The sequence below is a fragment of the Antechinus flavipes genome, chromosome 4 (assembly GCF_016432865.1).
Source record: "Antechinus flavipes isolate AdamAnt ecotype Samford, QLD, Australia chromosome 4, AdamAnt_v2, whole genome shotgun sequence".
NCBI classification, from domain to species: Eukaryota; Metazoa; Chordata; class Mammalia; order Dasyuromorphia; family Dasyuridae; genus Antechinus; species Antechinus flavipes.
The window spans coordinates 27,447,157-27,464,972 of record NC_067401.1 but is presented as its reverse complement, the minus strand read 5'-3'; the positions used below and the strand labels follow the sequence as shown (position 1 = coordinate 27,464,972).

The 17,816-nt window shown below is 40.9% G+C and overlaps 1 protein-coding gene across 2 annotated transcripts in view; it reads left to right on the top strand.

Moving 5' to 3' along the window:
• RPH3AL (rabphilin 3A like (without C2 domains)) overlaps positions 1-17,816 on the top strand; it is a 168,328-nt gene that overhangs the window by 19,294 nt on the left and 131,218 nt on the right. For both annotated transcript variants that reach the window (XM_051992203.1, XM_051992204.1), the window contains exon 2: positions 17,517-17,620. In XM_051992203.1, the coding sequence (XP_051848163.1) occupies positions 17,544-17,620 (77 nt within the window). In that variant the 5' untranslated portion in view covers positions 17,517-17,543. The remainder of the gene's footprint in view (positions 1-17,516; positions 17,621-17,816) is intronic.

Genomic DNA, 17,816 nt, shown 5'->3' with positions numbered 1-17,816 from the left:
TTCTGTCTCTGCACTCCCTTTAAGCCTCCCTCTGGAAAAGGGATCTCTTCTTCCTTGAGTTTCCCATAGTGCTCGGCTTAGACTTGCATATCCTGTATTGTTGTTCTTGGTTCTTTGTTATTTTCATTGTTTGGAAATGGGAAAGTCCAGTGTTCATGAGTTTACAGTCTGCTGGGAGGGATTTAGTGGCCTGTTTATTTCTTCAGATCGGTTTTTATCTTCTTTCTTTTTTGTAGTCTCCATAATATTCAAAATAACTGCTTAACAAGCATTTGTTGAATTGATTAGAAGAGAGAGACACGTACACTGGTGGTGCTCTGTGCATTTGGGACCAATCAGTAGTTCCCTGGCTGGGGTCAGAGGTCAGATGATTGATTAATGCTTTCCTCTGTGAGAAGATAAATGGGCATTTATTGGACAGCTGGTGGTATAATGGATAAAGTGCCTGGCCTGAACTCATCTTTGTGTGTTCAGATCTGGTTTCAGACATTTCCTAGCTGTGTGACCCTGGGCAAGTCACTTCACTCTGCCTCAGTTTCCTCATCTGTAAAATGTACTAGAGAAGGAAATGCAAACCACTCTAGTATCTTTGCCAACACAATCCCAAATAGAATCACAGGGAGTCAGACATTACTGAAAACAACTAAGACCACATTGCTAGTACCTATCAAAGGCAGGGTTTGATCCTAGCTCCTCAGTTTCCAAAGCCTGTGACCACTGCACCAGACTGTCTTTCAAATCAACAACTTAGTTTAAAAAGGAAATAATATTTTAAAATATTGTTTTACGTGACTTACGTGACTTCCCGCCTACCTTCTTTTCTGATCTGCTTTGCCCAACATTTCAGCCCCCTGGTAGAATTGGCCACCTGCGAAACAGAATTTATAATCATTCAGGAAAATAAAATGAAGGGCAAGAGGCTAGAAGAGAGAATGGTCGGGAGAAATGGCTAAGTCCCAGGGGCCCCCCGTTTTTCCCTTCTTAGTCCCCTGTGGGCAGTGAGAGTAGGTTGTGTGCCTTTCTGCATGTGAGCAGAATGGGAAAAGGCAGGTGTCCTCTTGTGGACTGCAGACAACGATGCCCGTTCCATGGTTCATGGGTTTCTGGAAGTACAGAATGGTTTTTGCTAAGAATGGGTCTTAAATTGCTTTAAAAGTCTGAAGTTTCAGAAGGAAAACTAAGATGAGTGTTTCAGTTGCATTATTGCTATTAAACCTATACCCAGGTGGTCTCTGTATTGTCTTTTTGCTTAATTGTCTTTTTATAAAAGAAGGTTCAATTTGAGTGGGGATGGGAAGAGAGAGAGAATTTCCTATCCCCCAGTGGACCGTGATGTAAAGCAGAAGTTAAAACTAGACATGAAAGGAAATTTAAAAAGAAAGAGGAAAGGAAAGAAAGAAACCATTGACAATCTTTTAAAATAAATTTTAAAAATTTATTAAAGCTTTTTATTTTTCAAAACATATGTATGGACAATTCTTCAACATCAGCCCTTGCAAAACCCTGTGTTCCAATCCTCCCCCACCCCCACTTCCCCCATGATGGCAAGTAGTCCAATACATGTTAAACAGCCATTGACAGTCTTGAGAGAGTAAATTCAGTCAAGTGGCAAGGATGTGTTGGAATCAGCTCCTATGAACTCCTAAGCTGACCGTTAATTTTCCAGCAAGCCAGTGGTTAAACATTTGCCAGCATACTGGTGCAGTTCAAAAAGTGGTCCAAAAGAGCTGAGGGATGAGTGGGAGGGAAAGACAAAGGTGGATGATTCTTTGAGGGTGAGTTTTCCCGTTAAAAGGGAGGAGAGCTATAGGACAACAGCTTGAGGGAGCAAGGGAAGGTTTTATAAGTGTAGTTTCCCTCCTTATCTACTTCTCCAATTCCTACTTGCTTTGGCAGATTGGTGTTCTCCGAGGGATGATTACTACTATTTTCTTAGAGTCCTGTTGAAGTAATCTTGTAGGCTGGGGTGTTCTACCCACTAGTGTGTTTCCTATTGATTACCAGACTTAATTAGCTTGTTATAAAGGTATAGCAAGAACAATCCCCTCAAACTGGAAGGGCATTCTCCCCTTGCATACACAAGTTCTGTAAAGAAGAATGGGTTTAAACTTATAGTAAAATGATAGTGTGGCAAAAGGATAACTTGGAAAGCTATTGGTTAGTGAGAGTGCTTTTCTCCCCTCATGGAATTCTCATGAAGTTCCCTCCTAGCCCTCTTTCAGGCTCCAAGAATCAGAGCATTTGTACATATATCTTCAGATGATTCCTCTGTTATCATCCTCTGGTCTGGACATCATTGTTAGATTATTTAACATCAAAGTCCACAAGGTCATAATCTTGTCAATAAGTGGAAGAATAGACTAAAGACAAACTTCTTCCCTCACTTCCCTTGGGCCGTTTCTTTTCAGGATCTCGGGGCTCTTTCACCGATCATCTGACTGCCCAGAAAAAGTTTTCTGTTTTTATCAAGGTATATCTGAGTCAGCCAGTCACAAGATATTTCCTTTGGGATGTCATGGGTCTTTATTCAATGATCAAAGCACTTTATTGAGCAAATAAATTGAAATTGATTAAGAATTGTTCACATTTAGTTTTTACTTTTGACTAAATGATTTAATGGAGCTGTCTAAGCCTTCTGTGATTACATTAATTATTTAAGGATAGGGAGATCAAAACATATCCATGAATAGTGGGAGAAAGAAGTAGTAGATAGGGAGAGTTTGAGGATAACAGAGAGAATGATTCATGGGACAGTCTCCTGAAGGAAATGGGAAGAAAGCACAGGGATTGGTCTTCACAAGGAGAAGGACCCTTCTTTTCCTCAGAGATTGTAGCAAAAGAAGACAGGACAGGTTGAGATATAAAGGAGGAGAGATAAAGGAGCTCATGATGAATGACCTTGACTTTCTCAGTAAAAGAGGAAGCAAATAGGGTTGGTGAGAGAAGAAATGGACTGGAGTGCTTGAGGGAAAGAGGAGATGTGGAAGAGTTGTGATGAGGAGTGTGACAGTTGCTCACAGAAGAATACAAAGGTTGTTCTGAAGCATCAAGGGGCTCTGTCAGCGGTTATTTCATCCAGTAGTTTGGGTGTCTCATAGCTGGAAAGGGAGATGAGGGTGGGGTGTCAAAGGTTAGTCAGCTGTAGTCTTGAGACCATGGAGAGAAGAAAGAAGGGCCACAGCAGTGTGTTGGACTGAGAAGACACTGGGGCTTAGAGGGACCTGCTGAGGATGAAGAACAGGTTCAAGAAGCATGAAAGAGATAGGACAAGTGGAAGATCAAGAAGTTGTAAGAACTTAAAAAGTTTGGTGTCTTGGAGATGGATCGTGTGTGTGTGTGTGTGTGTGTGTGTGTGTGTGTGTGTGTGTGTGATCATTTCTCACTAAATTAGACTGGAAGGAATAATCAGAGGAGTGAGTGCAGGTTGATAAAGGATCCTACATCTAGGACTGAAGGAATTTCAGAAGTCATCTGGTCCCAAACCCCATCTATAGATGAGGAAACTGGGGTGACTTGCCAAAGGTCAAACAGTAGTATATGTCAGTGCTGTTCTCAGACCCTAGAATCAGTGCCTCGCCATCTGAAGATCATATAGTCGCTTACCAGAAAGGACCTTAGAGATAGTCCGGTCCTGAGACATTACCTCTAGGTAAAACTCCAAAATTGCTATCAGATCAAGACTGAGATGCAATTGGGAAACATTTAACAAAATAAATAAAAATACAATACAACATGAATAATGTAGTTTGTGGTTTTCTAAGTCAGTTTGCAACTGCAAGGATCTGCTGCTTATTTGAATTTGGAGAAGTAACTTTTAAGGTTACAAGGCTATTAAACATCAGAGATTTGTGTTCGAATCCTAGAACAAGGGTCCTTGAAGGTCATGCAGGACAAACCCATTTTATAGGTGAGAAATCTGTAAGGGAACAAGTGACTTACCCAGAGTCACTTAGGTAGTCCATGACAGTGCTGGGATTTGAACTCATATCCCCAGACTCCAAATTCGTATTAATTTTTCCGTGGTGCCATTCTCTCAATAATAATGGAGAGGTCAGGGTGTCTGAAGGAGAAGAGTTTTAGAAAGGTCATTTGGGCTTATGTACAGTCTGGTGGCAGCAGGGAAGAGACTCGAACTTTAGCAGGGAAACGGCCAGATCCTGGGCAGCAGGAGGAGCAGATGAAGTTGAGCATGTGCAAAGTAGGAGCATCCATCAGTTCTGGAACAGGACAGGTGGCTGTGTTTTGTCAGCCAGAGCATTTGGCAAAGGGACGCAAAGTCCCGTGTCGTTTTTTTTTTTCTTTTTTCCTCCAGACTAAGCATCCCAAAGTTCCTTCAAATGATCTTCCTGTGATATAAACTCAAGGTCCTCAACTGTCAGGGCAGTCCTCCACCCCCTTGATGACCTTCTTAAACTGGTGCCAGATTAGTCTGACCAGGGCCCAGGATAGAAGGGATTCCTATCACTTTCTTCTTGGATGCTTTGCCTTTGAATGAAGTCCAAGGTCACCTTAGCTTTTTTGGCTGCCATATGTAATTCAGGGAAACCCACAGGACTTTTTCAGACAAATTAGTGTCCAACCAAGCCTCTTTCTTCCACTTGAGATTTGGACTTTCTGATCTCTCCTCCATCTGTCCAGGGGCTGTCCCTGTTTGCCAGAGGACAGCTGTGAGTTTTCTTAAGCCGGGCTCATCAAAACAGATTTGGGTGCTTCTGGGAATCGAGGTCAGCTCTCCGGGGCCATTCTGGGACCTGGCTCCAGCCTATCCTGAAGGGCTCAAAACCCGCAAAACTCCTCCTCTACCCCTACTCAAACCAGTCCATCCTGGCTCGTCTGTCTGACCTTGTATCCATCCTGTGGTTTTCCTGTTCCTCATCTTCTAGATGTTGGACCATGGCACAATTGCCTTCCCATTCCTCTCCCCTTCCTTCGGGCCTCCTCCATTTTTTTCTTCACTGCATCAGGGAAAAGTCAGAGTGTATTGCCCACAATCAGCTTCTTTGTGGCCTAATCTTGTCCCTTCTGAAGAGTAGATCACTGTCAAGTAGCATTTGGAATCATCAGTGACTAAATTAGCCTTTTTTTTTTTTTTTTTTTTTTTGGCCAAGGCATTTGGGGTTAAGGGACTTGCCCAGGTTCACATAGCCAGGAAGTGGTAAGTATCTGAGATCAGAATTGAACTCAGGTCCTCCTGATTTCAGGGCTGGTGCTCTATCCCCTGAGCCACCCACCTGCCCCTCAACATTCACTTTTGTAAAACCTTGCATTCCAAATGTTTCTCCCTGTCCTCTACCAAGATGGCAAGCAATCCAATATAGGTTAAACATATACAACAGAATGATGTTTTTAGTGAATAAAGTAAAATACATGGGATTTCAAAGGAAATAAATTATATTGAAATATATTAAGTCCATTAAAACATTAAGAAACTGAGTTTACCCATTGTAGGTTAAAAGCGCTTGTTTTGCTGATATTCAGCAGCATCCAAGGGGAAGCTGAGAAGGAAGGTGGTGGAGGTAATCGGAGGTCAGGGTCAAGGTTTACAAAAGAAGGAGTGGAGATGGGACAAGATGCATGGGATTCAAGTACTGAGGACAGTATGGGGGGGGGGGAGCCGATTAACTATAGCTAGGTCCCCTTGTTGTGAATAGTAATCTTCTGGCGGGAGTCACTTGTATTCAGAATTCAAACTATTCGAGATCATAATTATGTAAAAGGCTGTCACTGGTGAAATAGCAAGTGTGGATTTTAATAATGGGACCACGTGGAGAGATTCCTTATCGACCTTCATTGGGATCTCCCTGTAGAAGTCAAGATTATAAATGGAGGAAAGTGAGCCCAGAATAAGATAAAGGACTGAGAAAATGGGCAGGTGGGGTGATGGGCAATCTGTGAGAGTCACAGAACTTCAGAGATGGAAGAGACTTTGGTGACCATCTAGTCCAACCCATACTTAAAAGAAATTCCCCCAGTCACATGACAAGTGGTTGTCCTGCCAGTTTCAAGATTCCCGAGGATGGGGAACTCGGCCCCTCATTTGTAGCCTATTCCTTTTGGGAACAGTTCTAATTGTTAAACGGTCTTTCCTGACATCAGGCCTAACTCTGCTTCTTGATAACTTCCATCCATAGTTCCTATTCTACCCTCTGAACTCAGGCAGAATAAGGCTAATTAGTTCCTTCTGTGTTACAGGACAATCTTTCAGATGTTTGAATAGTGGTCTTATTTCCTCCAAGTTTTCTTTTCTCCTGGCTAATCATCTTCTGTTCTTTGAACTGATATTCTTATGATATAGACTCAAAGCCATCATGGCAGCCTTCCCCTGGATGCTCTCCATCTCCTCGATGAGATTCTTAAATCTGCGCTCTGAACTGGTTGCCAGATTAGTCTGACCAGAGCAGAGGATAGAATCGATTGCTACCGCCTTATTCTTAAATACTTTACTTTGAATGAAGTCCAAGGTCATCTTAGTTTTTTGGCCGCCATCTACAATGCAAGAGAACCCTCATATCTTTTTCAGACAAATTATTATCTAATGAAGTATCTTCTACTCTTGCACTTAGGAATTGATTTTTTGAATCCAAGAATAAGACTTTACATTTATCTCTGTACATTTCATTTCATCTTATTGGATTCAATTCACTGTTCTAGCCTGGGAAAAATTTTTTTTTGGATTCTGACTTTGTCACCCAGTGTTAGCTCTCCCTCCCAGCCATTGTGTCATCTGCAATTTGCTAAGCAGGCCATAGATGTCTTTGTCTGAACTCAGTGGTAAAAATGAAAAACATCCCAGAACAGAGCATGGATCCCTGAGGGCGCTCCACTGGATGACACCTGCCAAGTTGACATTGAACTATTAATGACTCTTCTTTGAGTTCTGAATCAGAGGATGACATTATATAGTCTGCATCTTCCCTGTCTTTCCCATAATACTTTGCAAAAATCTAGGTAAACTATTTCTATAGTGTTCCCTTCTCCTACCAATCACAAACAAAAATAAGGAAATGTTCTTGATGATGGTGCATTGAGACTGATGATCTCTTTTTCTAAATGGCTATCTCTTTAATAGTCCATTCTCAAATTTCCCAAGGAATTGAAGTCAGATCATTGTCCTACAAATTGCAGAGTTCTCTCCCCTTTCTCTTCTTTTAAAAAATGTCTTTATTTTATTTTTTTAATTTAACTTAATTTTTAATTCTCAATTCTCTCCTTCCCATCCTCTGAGAAGGCAAAAAAAAAAAAAAAAACCTCACTCCACCCCCTTAGAAATTTGTAGTCTCGCAAAACAAATTCTTGGATTTGCCATGCTCCCTAAAAAGGGAGGAAGGGAAGAAGGAAGCGCGGAAGGAAGGAAGAGGAGAGAAGGAAGGAAAAAAGGAAAGAAAGAAAAAAGAAGAAAGAGAAAGAAAGAAGGAAAGAAACATTTAGTTCTCTTGGTTCATTGGCTCTCTTATCTGGAAGTGGCTAGTGGTTTCATTGTGAATCTTTTGGAGCTGCAGTGATCATTGTTTAGATCAGTTTCTCAGTTTTTCACAGTTGACTGTCTTTACAAATTGGTAGTTATTGTATAAATCGTTCTCCTGGCAGATAGTCCTAGAGAGGCTGCAAAGTCTTCTGAGGGGAACCAAGCTTCTTGGTTACAAGAAGATAGAAGGCGGGTGAGAGAAAGAGGTATAATAAAAGAAAGGGGGGAGGATAGAACAGGATGTAGGAAGGGGGAGGCTGAGATCTCAAGATCCCAGCCCTAGACTTGGAGGAGACCATAGGAGCCACCCACCCCCATTTTACAGTTGAAGAAACTGAGATCATCAAGATCATCATCCCATCATCCACTGGTTAAAGATGGCTGATAAAACTCAATTCATTCTACACCTATAGAAATCCCTTGCCTCCAGAAGAGGAGAAAAATCTGTAGCACATTCTATCCTTGGAACCTTTCCTTGCCAAGTCATTTTCCTTGCTTATTTTAATCTGTAGCTGTTTTTGTAAAAGGTACTTTATGACATAAATATGGGCTTGTTGACCACTCGGGGGACTGACCCCTTTCAGTCCAATTCAACTTAGGGAGTACCAGTTGACATTTCATGTGGCAACCTCCAAATACCCATAGATACCCCACTGCCATTTCCTCCCTTGCCTTTATCCTTAAATAGCCTCCCCCCCCCATTCTGAGCACGCCTAATTAACTTTAAAAAATGTTTTTTATCGATTTGTGTTTATGTCAGCTTCGTTTCTCAATGTACTCTTCCTTCTGCCTTGAAAACTAATTTCTATAACAGAGAATTAAAAAAAAAAGGAAAGGGCGGAAAACTGCTCAGCAAAAACAACCAGTTCATCAACCATAAATGGTGATGTGCTCAACATCCCACAACTAGCGTCCCGTTTCTGCAAAGAAGGGAGGGAGATAAATGTTCTCAGCTCTCCTCTGACATTAAACTTGGTCGATTATAATTAGACAGCATTAAATGTGGTGTTTTGTTCTTTCATCCATTGTTGCATTTGGTATATATTGTTTTCCTAGTTTTAGTGACTTCCTTAATCTCGGATCAGTTCATATGTTTTTCAGATTCAGACTCATCCTTTCTTATGACATAGTGATATTGTTTTATGTTAATGTGCCACAATTTGTTTAGCCGCTACTTAATCAATAGATATCTACTTAATTTTCAATTGTTTGCTTCCACGAATAGTACTCCTTTAAAAATTTTGGTAATTATGAGATCTTTCCTTCTATCTTTGACCTCTTTGGGACATATGACTCTCCTTGAGGATTTGTGAGTCAAAGGGATGGACATTTTAGTCCCCTTTTTCCCCCTGAGGCAATTGGAGTTAAGTGACTTACCCAGAGTCACATGGCCAGGAAGTGTTGAGTGTCTGAGGTCAGATTTGAACTCAAGTCCTCCTGACTTCAGGACTGGTGCTCTATCTACTGTGCCACCTATCTGCCCTGATTTTAGTTCCTTTTTAAGCAGAATTCCGAATCTTTTTGTTTGAACCAGTTCACAACTCCATCAGTGGGTTATTTAGTTCCTGACATTGACAACTCCCATGTTTTGTCATTTTTGACAATTTTAAGAGGATAAGGTGACACCATAGGTTTGTTTTAATTTCAACTGTTAGATCAATAAACATTTCTTAAGTGCCTACTATGTGTTAGGTATGCAGTGGATTTGCCTGCAATTAATTGAAATTTCCCAGTGGGTTTTCTCAGACCTTCTTTGTGGCATTTTCCCATTATCTCCCCTTCCTTTCTCTTAACCCCTTTGCCCCGGACAGCATTTAGTTAGACCCAGTTGTCTGTATTGTGACTGTAAAGATTAATTCCTCTTGTCAAAAAGTGCTTCTCAGCTTTTCTGTCTCTGTGATCTTTCAGCTTAGATTTTTCTTGCAAAACAGGAAGTTCTCTAACAATTAAGATTTGTTTCTTATCCAGTTCCTTTGTTTGATCCATTTAAAATCCCACTATGACAGCTGAAAGGTCTTAATCTTGTCCCAATCCAAAAGAAAAAAAAAAAACAAACTCATGATCAATGGCTCTCTACTCCCAATCCCAACATTAATGATAATAATAATGGAATGTAGAGCTTTAAGGTTTGCAAAGTGATTTACCCACATTATTCCCATTTGATCCATGCAGCAGTCCTGTGAGATAGTTATTACTGGAGGTATTAAACCTGTTTTTCAGAGGAGAGAATCTATAAGTCATCTTGTTTTATCTCTTTTTCTCCAGTATCCAGTACATAGTAGGTGTTTAATAAGCATTCATTGATTCAGTCAACTGACAAGCTATTTATTAGGCACTTTGTAGTGTTCTAGGCAGTGGAGACACTGGAGAAGCTGTAACATGTTTACAGATAGATAAGAAGAGAATATATACAAAATAAATACACTGTTACCTTGGAGCTGGGGACAGGAATCAGTAAAGGCCTTTGGGAGGGAGTACCAGTCTTGTATATGGATTAACCTCGTCTGACTTCCAAAATAAATGTACTTCTCCATGGAACAAATGCATTTTGAGAAAATGTTAATTGAAATGTGCTGTTGGAAGCTCTCTCTTAATTAGATGGCTAAATGGATTTTTTTGCCCTTAGTCAACTCTAACATGCATGTCACCAAAACTGACAGTCACTGATAAAAGCGTTGTAACCCTGAGCACTCATGACTGGTACAGGCAGGTTTCCCCTTTTTAGAAAGTGCCTTCCATCAAGACACTGTGTGAGAAGACACATGGCCACCGAGGCAGGGCATAGCCAAAATGCAGATGTGTTGTTCCAAGTGGATAAATGACCCATGAAAGGATGCAAGTTTTTATGTAATGACAAGCTGTATTCGTTGAATGTCTCTTGCAGGCTTTTGCTCAAGCAAAGACTGGGCAATTTATAGATCCATGGAAAGGATAGTCCCTATCCCTGGTTAGTCAACCAGCATTTATTAAGCCCTTACTATATACAAGGGGAAGGGGAGCTCAAAGTAACTTGCCTTGTGGCCAAGTGGTCATATAGCTAATAATTATCAGAGGTGAGATTTGACCCCAGAATTCCAAGCCTGAAATTATTATTATTATTATTATTACATAAACCAAGGAATCTTTTGTCCAGCTTTTAAAAAATCAAATTGAAGTTGCCAGCACCAGTACTTCCAACCCTCAAGAGGATCAACAGGATTCTGACTCGAGGTAAATTTGTGTATGCAGAATGGGTCAGGGGGAAGGCGGGACCACAGAACTGATGTTGCCACTGGAGTTTCCTTGCCCCTCCCGTCCTCTGGGCATCTTCGGAAGTGGCCACGATGGCTAGAAAAAGCTTTGTCCATCAAGCTAGGAGCATTCAGGGATGCTCTTGTTCCCAGGCCCTAGGTTAGAAAACAGTCTGCGGCAGTTAGATGTGACTGGCCCAAGGGGCTGCTTTCTGTGGCCCATCAGGCCCTGGAGGCTGCCTCACGGTAGAGATGAAGGCAGAACATCTGAGCCGTGCTCTCTCCCTGTTCTCCCCCATTTCCCCCGTCCTTTGCCCATGTAGTCTGGGCTTAATTGACTTTCCGGGATGTGATTTTCTCTCTGTTGATGGATTTTTGTTTCAGTGTTTCTTAGTCCTGAGGAGCAGCCCTTGTACAGCTATTGGGGATGATAAATAGATTCCTTCTTGAAAGGAATAGATGGGAGGGAAAGGGGAAAATAGATTGTGTTGTCGGGGATGGCATGGAATGCCTCACCCCAAAGCAGAGGGGGGAGAGAGAGCTCTCCTCTGTGGGTGTATCCAGGCTTTGCTTAACCTCACTAAAATGCCCATAAAATGGGCAGCCTATATGACTGCAAATGGAGGCTTTTTTCCCCCTTTGCCTTTCTCTGAGGCCCAGACCAGGCCCTCTGCCGCTTGTAGGGTTAACCGCAGCTGCCTTCCTCGTGAGGACAGACGTTCGAGCTGCTTCCATGTCAATTTCTCCAGGAATAGATTACCCAAGCATCCTTCTCTTTCCCATTCCTTAATCAATGGGCATCCGCTTAGCTTTCGGTTTAAGAAATGTCTGGACAAATTGTGGCAATCAGCGTAAAACAGAATCACTATGAATTAGAATTCAGAGAAATCTGAAAACCATGTGAACTGATCCAAGGTGAAGGAAGTCGCTGAAACCAAGAAAACAATAAATACTAAAGGCAATGGTGGAAGAAAGAACAAAACACCAGATACCATGTATCTGGACACCGCGTGATGCCGTCTAATTATAATTAATGACCAAGCTTAGTCTCAGAGGAGAGTTGAGAAAATGCATCTCCCTCCCTTCTTTGCAGAAACAGGGGGCTGTGGAAATAGAAGGATGAGCACATTGCCATATATGGCTGATGAATTGAATGTTTTTGCTGAGCACTTTTCCGCCTTTCTTTTTTTTTTTTTAAATTCTGTTATAGGGAATGGTTTTCGAGGCAGAAGGAGGGGTACATTCAGAAATGAAGCTGACATAAACACAAGTCGATAAAAAAACATTTTAAAAAGTTAATCGGGCTTGTTCAGAGAGAGGAAAAAAAATGCTATTTAAGGATAAAGGCAAGGGAGGAAATAGCAATGGGGTGTCGGTGGGTATTTGAAGATGGCATAGGGAAGGTCCATGGAGACTCACAAGGTTGAATTGGGCTGGAAGGAGCCATGCCCCACTCCAGTGAGGGATAATAAACCTGTACAAAATATTTATATTATAAAGTGCCTCTCATAAGAATGGCTACGATTAAAATAAGTAAAATTGGGAAGCTGATTTATGTCCAACCTCCACCTCCATTCACCTTCCTTCCTCCCACTGGGTCCTAGGCTGTAGACATCAAGTCTGAGGTATCAGGGCCGGACAGGCTCTGGACACATGTGACCTTCCCCTCTCCAGCATTCTTTTAGCATGTGTCTGAACCTCCCCTGTGGCTTGTCTCATACTTACTTGGATATCTTTCTCTTTTTTAAATTAAAGCTTTTTATTTTCAAAACATACGCATGAATAATTTTCAACATTGAACCTTGCAAAACCTTGTGTTCCAAATTTTTCTTCCTTTTCCCCCACCTCCTCTCCTAGATGGCAAGTAATCCAATGTATGTTAAACATGGTAGAAATATATCTTAAATCCAATATATGTACACATATTTATACAATTATCTTGTTGCACAAGAAAAATCAGATCAAAAAGGAAAAAATGAGAGAAATAAAATGCAAGCAAATAACAACAGAAAGAGTGAGATAGCTATGTTGTGGTCCACACTCAGTTCCCACAGTCTCTCTCTGGGTGTAGATGGTTCTCTTCAACACAAAACCATTGGAATTGGCTTGAATCATCTCATTGTTGAAAAGAGCCACGTCCATCAGAGTTGATCATCACATAATCTTGTTACTATACACAATGATCTTCTGGTCCTGCTCATTTCACTCAGCATCAGTTCAGGTAAATCTTTGCAGGCCTCTCTGAAATCCTCCTGCTGGTCATTCCGAACAATAATATTCCATAACATTCATATACCACAATTTACTGAGCCATTCTCCAATTGATGGGCATCTATTCAGGTTCCAGGTTCACTACAAAGAGGGCTGCCACAAACATTCATGTACATAAAGGTCCATTTCCCTTCTTTAGTATCTCTTTGGGATATAAGCCCAGTAGAAACACTTCTGGGTCAAAGGGTATGCACAGTTTGATAACTTTTTGAGCATAATTCCAGATTGCTCTCCAGAATGGTTGGATGTGTTCACAATTCCATCAACAATGTATCAGTGTATCCAACCATTCTGGAGAGCAAGCTGGAATTATGCCCAAAAAGTTATCAAGCTGTGCATACCCTTTGACCCAGCAATGTTTCTACTGGGCTTATACCCCAAAGAGATACTAAAGAAGGGAAAGGGACCTGTATGTGCCAAAATGTTTGTGGCAGCCCTGTTTGTAGTGGCTAGAAACTGGAAAATGAATGGATGCCCATCAATTGGAAAATGGCTGGGTAAGTTGTGGTATATGAATGTTATGGAATATTATTGTTCTGTAAGGAATGACCAGCAGGATGAATACAGAGAGGCTTGGAGAGACTTACATGAACTGATGCTGAGTGAAATGAGCAGAACCAGGAGATCATTATACACCTCGACAACGATATTGTATGAGGATGTATTCTGATGGAAGTGGATTTCTATGACAAAGAGACCTAACTGAGTTTCAATGGATAAATGAGACAGCTACACCCAGAGAAGGAACACTGGGAAACGAATGTGAACTATTTGCATTTTTGATTTTCTTCCCGAGTTATTTTTACCTTCTGAATCCAATTCTCCCTATGCAACAGGAGAACTGTTCGGTTCTGCAAATATGCATTGTATCTAGGATATACTGCTACATATTTAACATATATAGGACTGCTTGCCATCTTGGGGGGGGGGCGTGGAGGGAGGGAGGGGAAAAAACGAAACATAAGCAAGTGCAAGGGATAATGTTGTAAAAAATTACCCTGGCGTGGATTCTGTCAATACAAAGTTATTATTAAATAAAATAAAATTTAAATTAAAAAAAACAAAACAATGTATCAGTGTCCCTCTTTCCCCATATCCCCTCCAACATTCATCATTATCTTTTCCTGTCATTTTAGCCAATCTAAGAGGTGTGCAGTGGTACCTGTGGTACCTCAAGAGTTGTCTTAATTTGCATTCTCTGATCATTAGTGATTTAGAGCACCTTTTTATATGATTAGATTGACTATCTTCTCTTGGCCTCCCTCCTAACATGTTCTGTCATTTGCTCTTCTTATCCCCGGCCCCCTAGCATAGTGCCAGGCACATCATGTTACATTAATTGATTAAGAAATCAATCCACAAACACTTATTGGGTCCCCACTGTATGGCAGGAAATGAGTTAGAATGGGTGATATAAAAGCAAGGAATGCAACTATTCTTTGGTAAATGGTTGTCATTAAAGAAGGATTTTTAGAAGGAGAATGGGATATATGGAGGAAAACGTAGATGATGTAAAAGCAAAAATCCAAATTAAATCTATTTTTTAAAAAAAAGAAAATAGATGTGTTTTCCCCATAAATCTTTTCTTCTCTGAGTTAAACTTACCCAAACCTTTCAACTGACTTGACTGTGGTATAGTTTTGAGGTGAACATCCTTGTCACCCTTATTTGGGGTAACTTTTATTGGTATTCTTCATAATCTTCAGTGACCAGAAGTATTCTAGATGTCATGTGATCAGGGCAGTGTATCAGGATTACCATAACTTACCAAAGCTCTCATTCTGGATATCATGTATCTCTTTTAAAAGCTTTTTTATTTGGTAACCTATATGTGTATATATATATATATATATATATATATATATATATATAATATAGATAGATAGATATGGATGTGTATGTGTGTGTGTGTTATGTAAAATTTTTTACAATATCTGTTATGTTCCACACTTTTGATCTCCTCCCTCTACCAATATGGGAAAAAGTTAGCTCCTTGTATTTCGTCTTTAGAGTCAAGCTTGGCTATTGCAATTTCAAAGCTTTTCCTTTTGATTGTTTTTGTTGTTGTTTACTTTTCACCACTGTATGTATTGTTTCTCTTGGTTCTTCCTCCATTTTGCATCAGGTCATGTAAGTCCTCCTTTGTTTCTCTGTACTCTTCATGTTTATCATTTCTAACAGCACAGTCATATCTCGTTATATTCTTGGACCACAGAATGCCACTTCCCAATCAATGGGCAGCTATTTTGTTTTTAGTTCTTTGCTATAATGAAAAGTTCCTCTCTTACTAGCTATTTAAAAAAAAATACTGGGTTAGTCCCAACCATTGCTAAAACCGTCTGCTCATTTGCAAAGCGAGTTGTACTGCTCTTGGCTCCAATATTAGAGTGTAAGCTTCTTTTACCCAGGGGCTGTTACGCCTTTCGTATTTGTATCCCTGGCAGCTAGCACAGTGCCTGACTCCTACTAGGCATTTAATAATTACTTTTCCATCCATTCATTCTTATAATGTTAGCTCCTTGAGGGCAGGGGCCATATAAATTTTGCCTCCATGTTCCTAGTTTCTACCACTGAGCCTCGCAGTTGTACACATTGAGTTAATGCTTATTATTGATTGAGTTACCGTGAGGAAGGGAGTGAGTTGTAGCCCATCCCAAGTCCTGGAGTGAGCTGGGCTCAGGAGCCAGCTTTCCTCTCTGTAGGGGTGATGGATAAGTTGGGAATGGCAATCTGGGGAGGAAAGATAGCTGTAGTGGAGAATTGTTGGGAAAGGGGCAAGAGACAGGCTATATTTGATGCCGCAGCCAAAATGGCAGCAAGAGCTCTTTTTGGCTATTCAAGTAAAAGGAAACTGACAGCAGGGCATTCTCGTTCTTTCCAAATCTCACCTCAGATAATAGGTGTCTGACTTTGCTCAAGTCACATAACCTGTGTGCCTCAGTTTCCTCTTCTGTAAAATAAGGGAAGTGGACTTGATGGCCTTTAAAATTCCTTTTAGCTTGGATTAAAATAATATTTGAAAAGCTCTTAATTTAGTGTCTGGCACATAGTAGGTGTTTAATAAATGCTAATTCCCTTCCCTTGTCTTTAAGTCACAGTGGCTATTTCCCCCATCTTATAAGTTTTTAGCAGCTGACTCTGTGTCTTACTATGGTACTTAGCTGTCTGCCCATGTGCTTCCCAGTGTGAATCAGACCTTCCTCCCCTTTCCTCAGGGCCATGGGAAGGTAAAATTTCAGTATATTAAGTGAAAGGAGACAGCATGTCGCAGGCTGTGGAGACACTGGCCGCTTATTATCTCTGTGACCTTGGCCAAGTCAGTGAACAAATAAGAAGGTTGGATTAGATGAATCCCTTTGCTCAGAATCTCTGATCCTCTGCCAGCATTCTGTAATCCTTGCCACCTCCCTTTTGTATTCTAGAAACCTGTTCCCCAATACCTATTTCAATCATTCCCCCTCCATCTCAACTTTCCCCTTCGGTTTTGATATGGAGTGGCTCAGAAATTAAATGGGAACTTTGGGGGAATTTTGTGGCTTCCAGCAGATGACACAGAAAAAGTTTGGAAACTCAGAAATGCACAAAATACATGTATAGTATTATATAATATCAACATATTTTATCTTATTTTATTATATAAATATAATATATATAAAAAATATAAGTATTATTATATTTTATTATTATAATAGTTCAGACTTCTTTTCTGGTTCAAAGGGAGGACCAAAACAATTTTATGTGGATTTTCCAGGTCACGGAGGCTTCTCTCACCTCCCGATGCAGAGGGGAGAATTGTACATCTCCTCCCTCGGGAAACTGATGAACTCCCGACAAGCCAAGCTAATGGTGACTTGGGACGATCAGCAGCGACTCTAACCCTTTCTAGCTGTGAGACCATAAGCAAAACTCTTAACTTGTTTGAGCCTCATTATACTGTAAAATGAGTCCCACAGGACTGTTGTGATGCCCAAATGAGAGAATGTCAATAAAGTGCTTTGTATAAATGTCAACTATTGTTAATATTCTCTCTCTCTCCCCTCATGGAACCCTTGTTCAATAAATGGTTTTAAATGGATGGATGCATGGATAAGGAATAAATTAATTTCATGGAGCAAATGAGATAATGATGTATAGAGCTTTGTAAATATTAAAAGTGTTATGTAAATGTCGGCTGTTTAAATATGTATTTATATTTTAAGTTTTGTTTTAATTTTTACTTATTTGTAATTATTAAGTATTTCCTTTTTTAAAAGAGGATCCTAAAGAAGGGACTGCTTAACACAAAGGAATGAATCTCTAATGATAGAGTTCTGAGTCTCAGTAAGGAGAGATCTATGGAGATGTGGGACATGTAGACGGCTAGTAACAGGAGCCGGACTCCCACACTTCACACACATCACGTGGACAGCTGCTTATTGTGTACACAGGTGGCCTTATCAGAACCAGAGTCATCCAGATGTCCAGTGCCCCCAGCATGCTGTTCCTCACTTCTGGTTATTGGCTCCCTCACAACCGTCATAGTGACCTCTTCTCTTTCTCTTTCTCCACAGCCAGCTCCCTTCTCGGCTCCTCAAACCATGGCTGAAACCATCTTTGGCAGTGGGAAGGACCAGTGGGTATGCCCCAATGATCGACAGCTTGCCCTCCGAGCCAAGTGAGTGCCCTCAGTTTTGCCAGGGACCCCGTGGGACTTTCCTGGCTTTTCCTTCCTCTTCCCGACACTCCTTTGTCAGGATCCCTGCAGCCCCGATCCCTTCCTCAATGAGGTGGCGATGAAAAGAATAATTTTAGGTCCATACGTAGAGGTGTGTTTGAGCCAGCTCAAAATGGCTCTTTGGGGAGAGTGGATT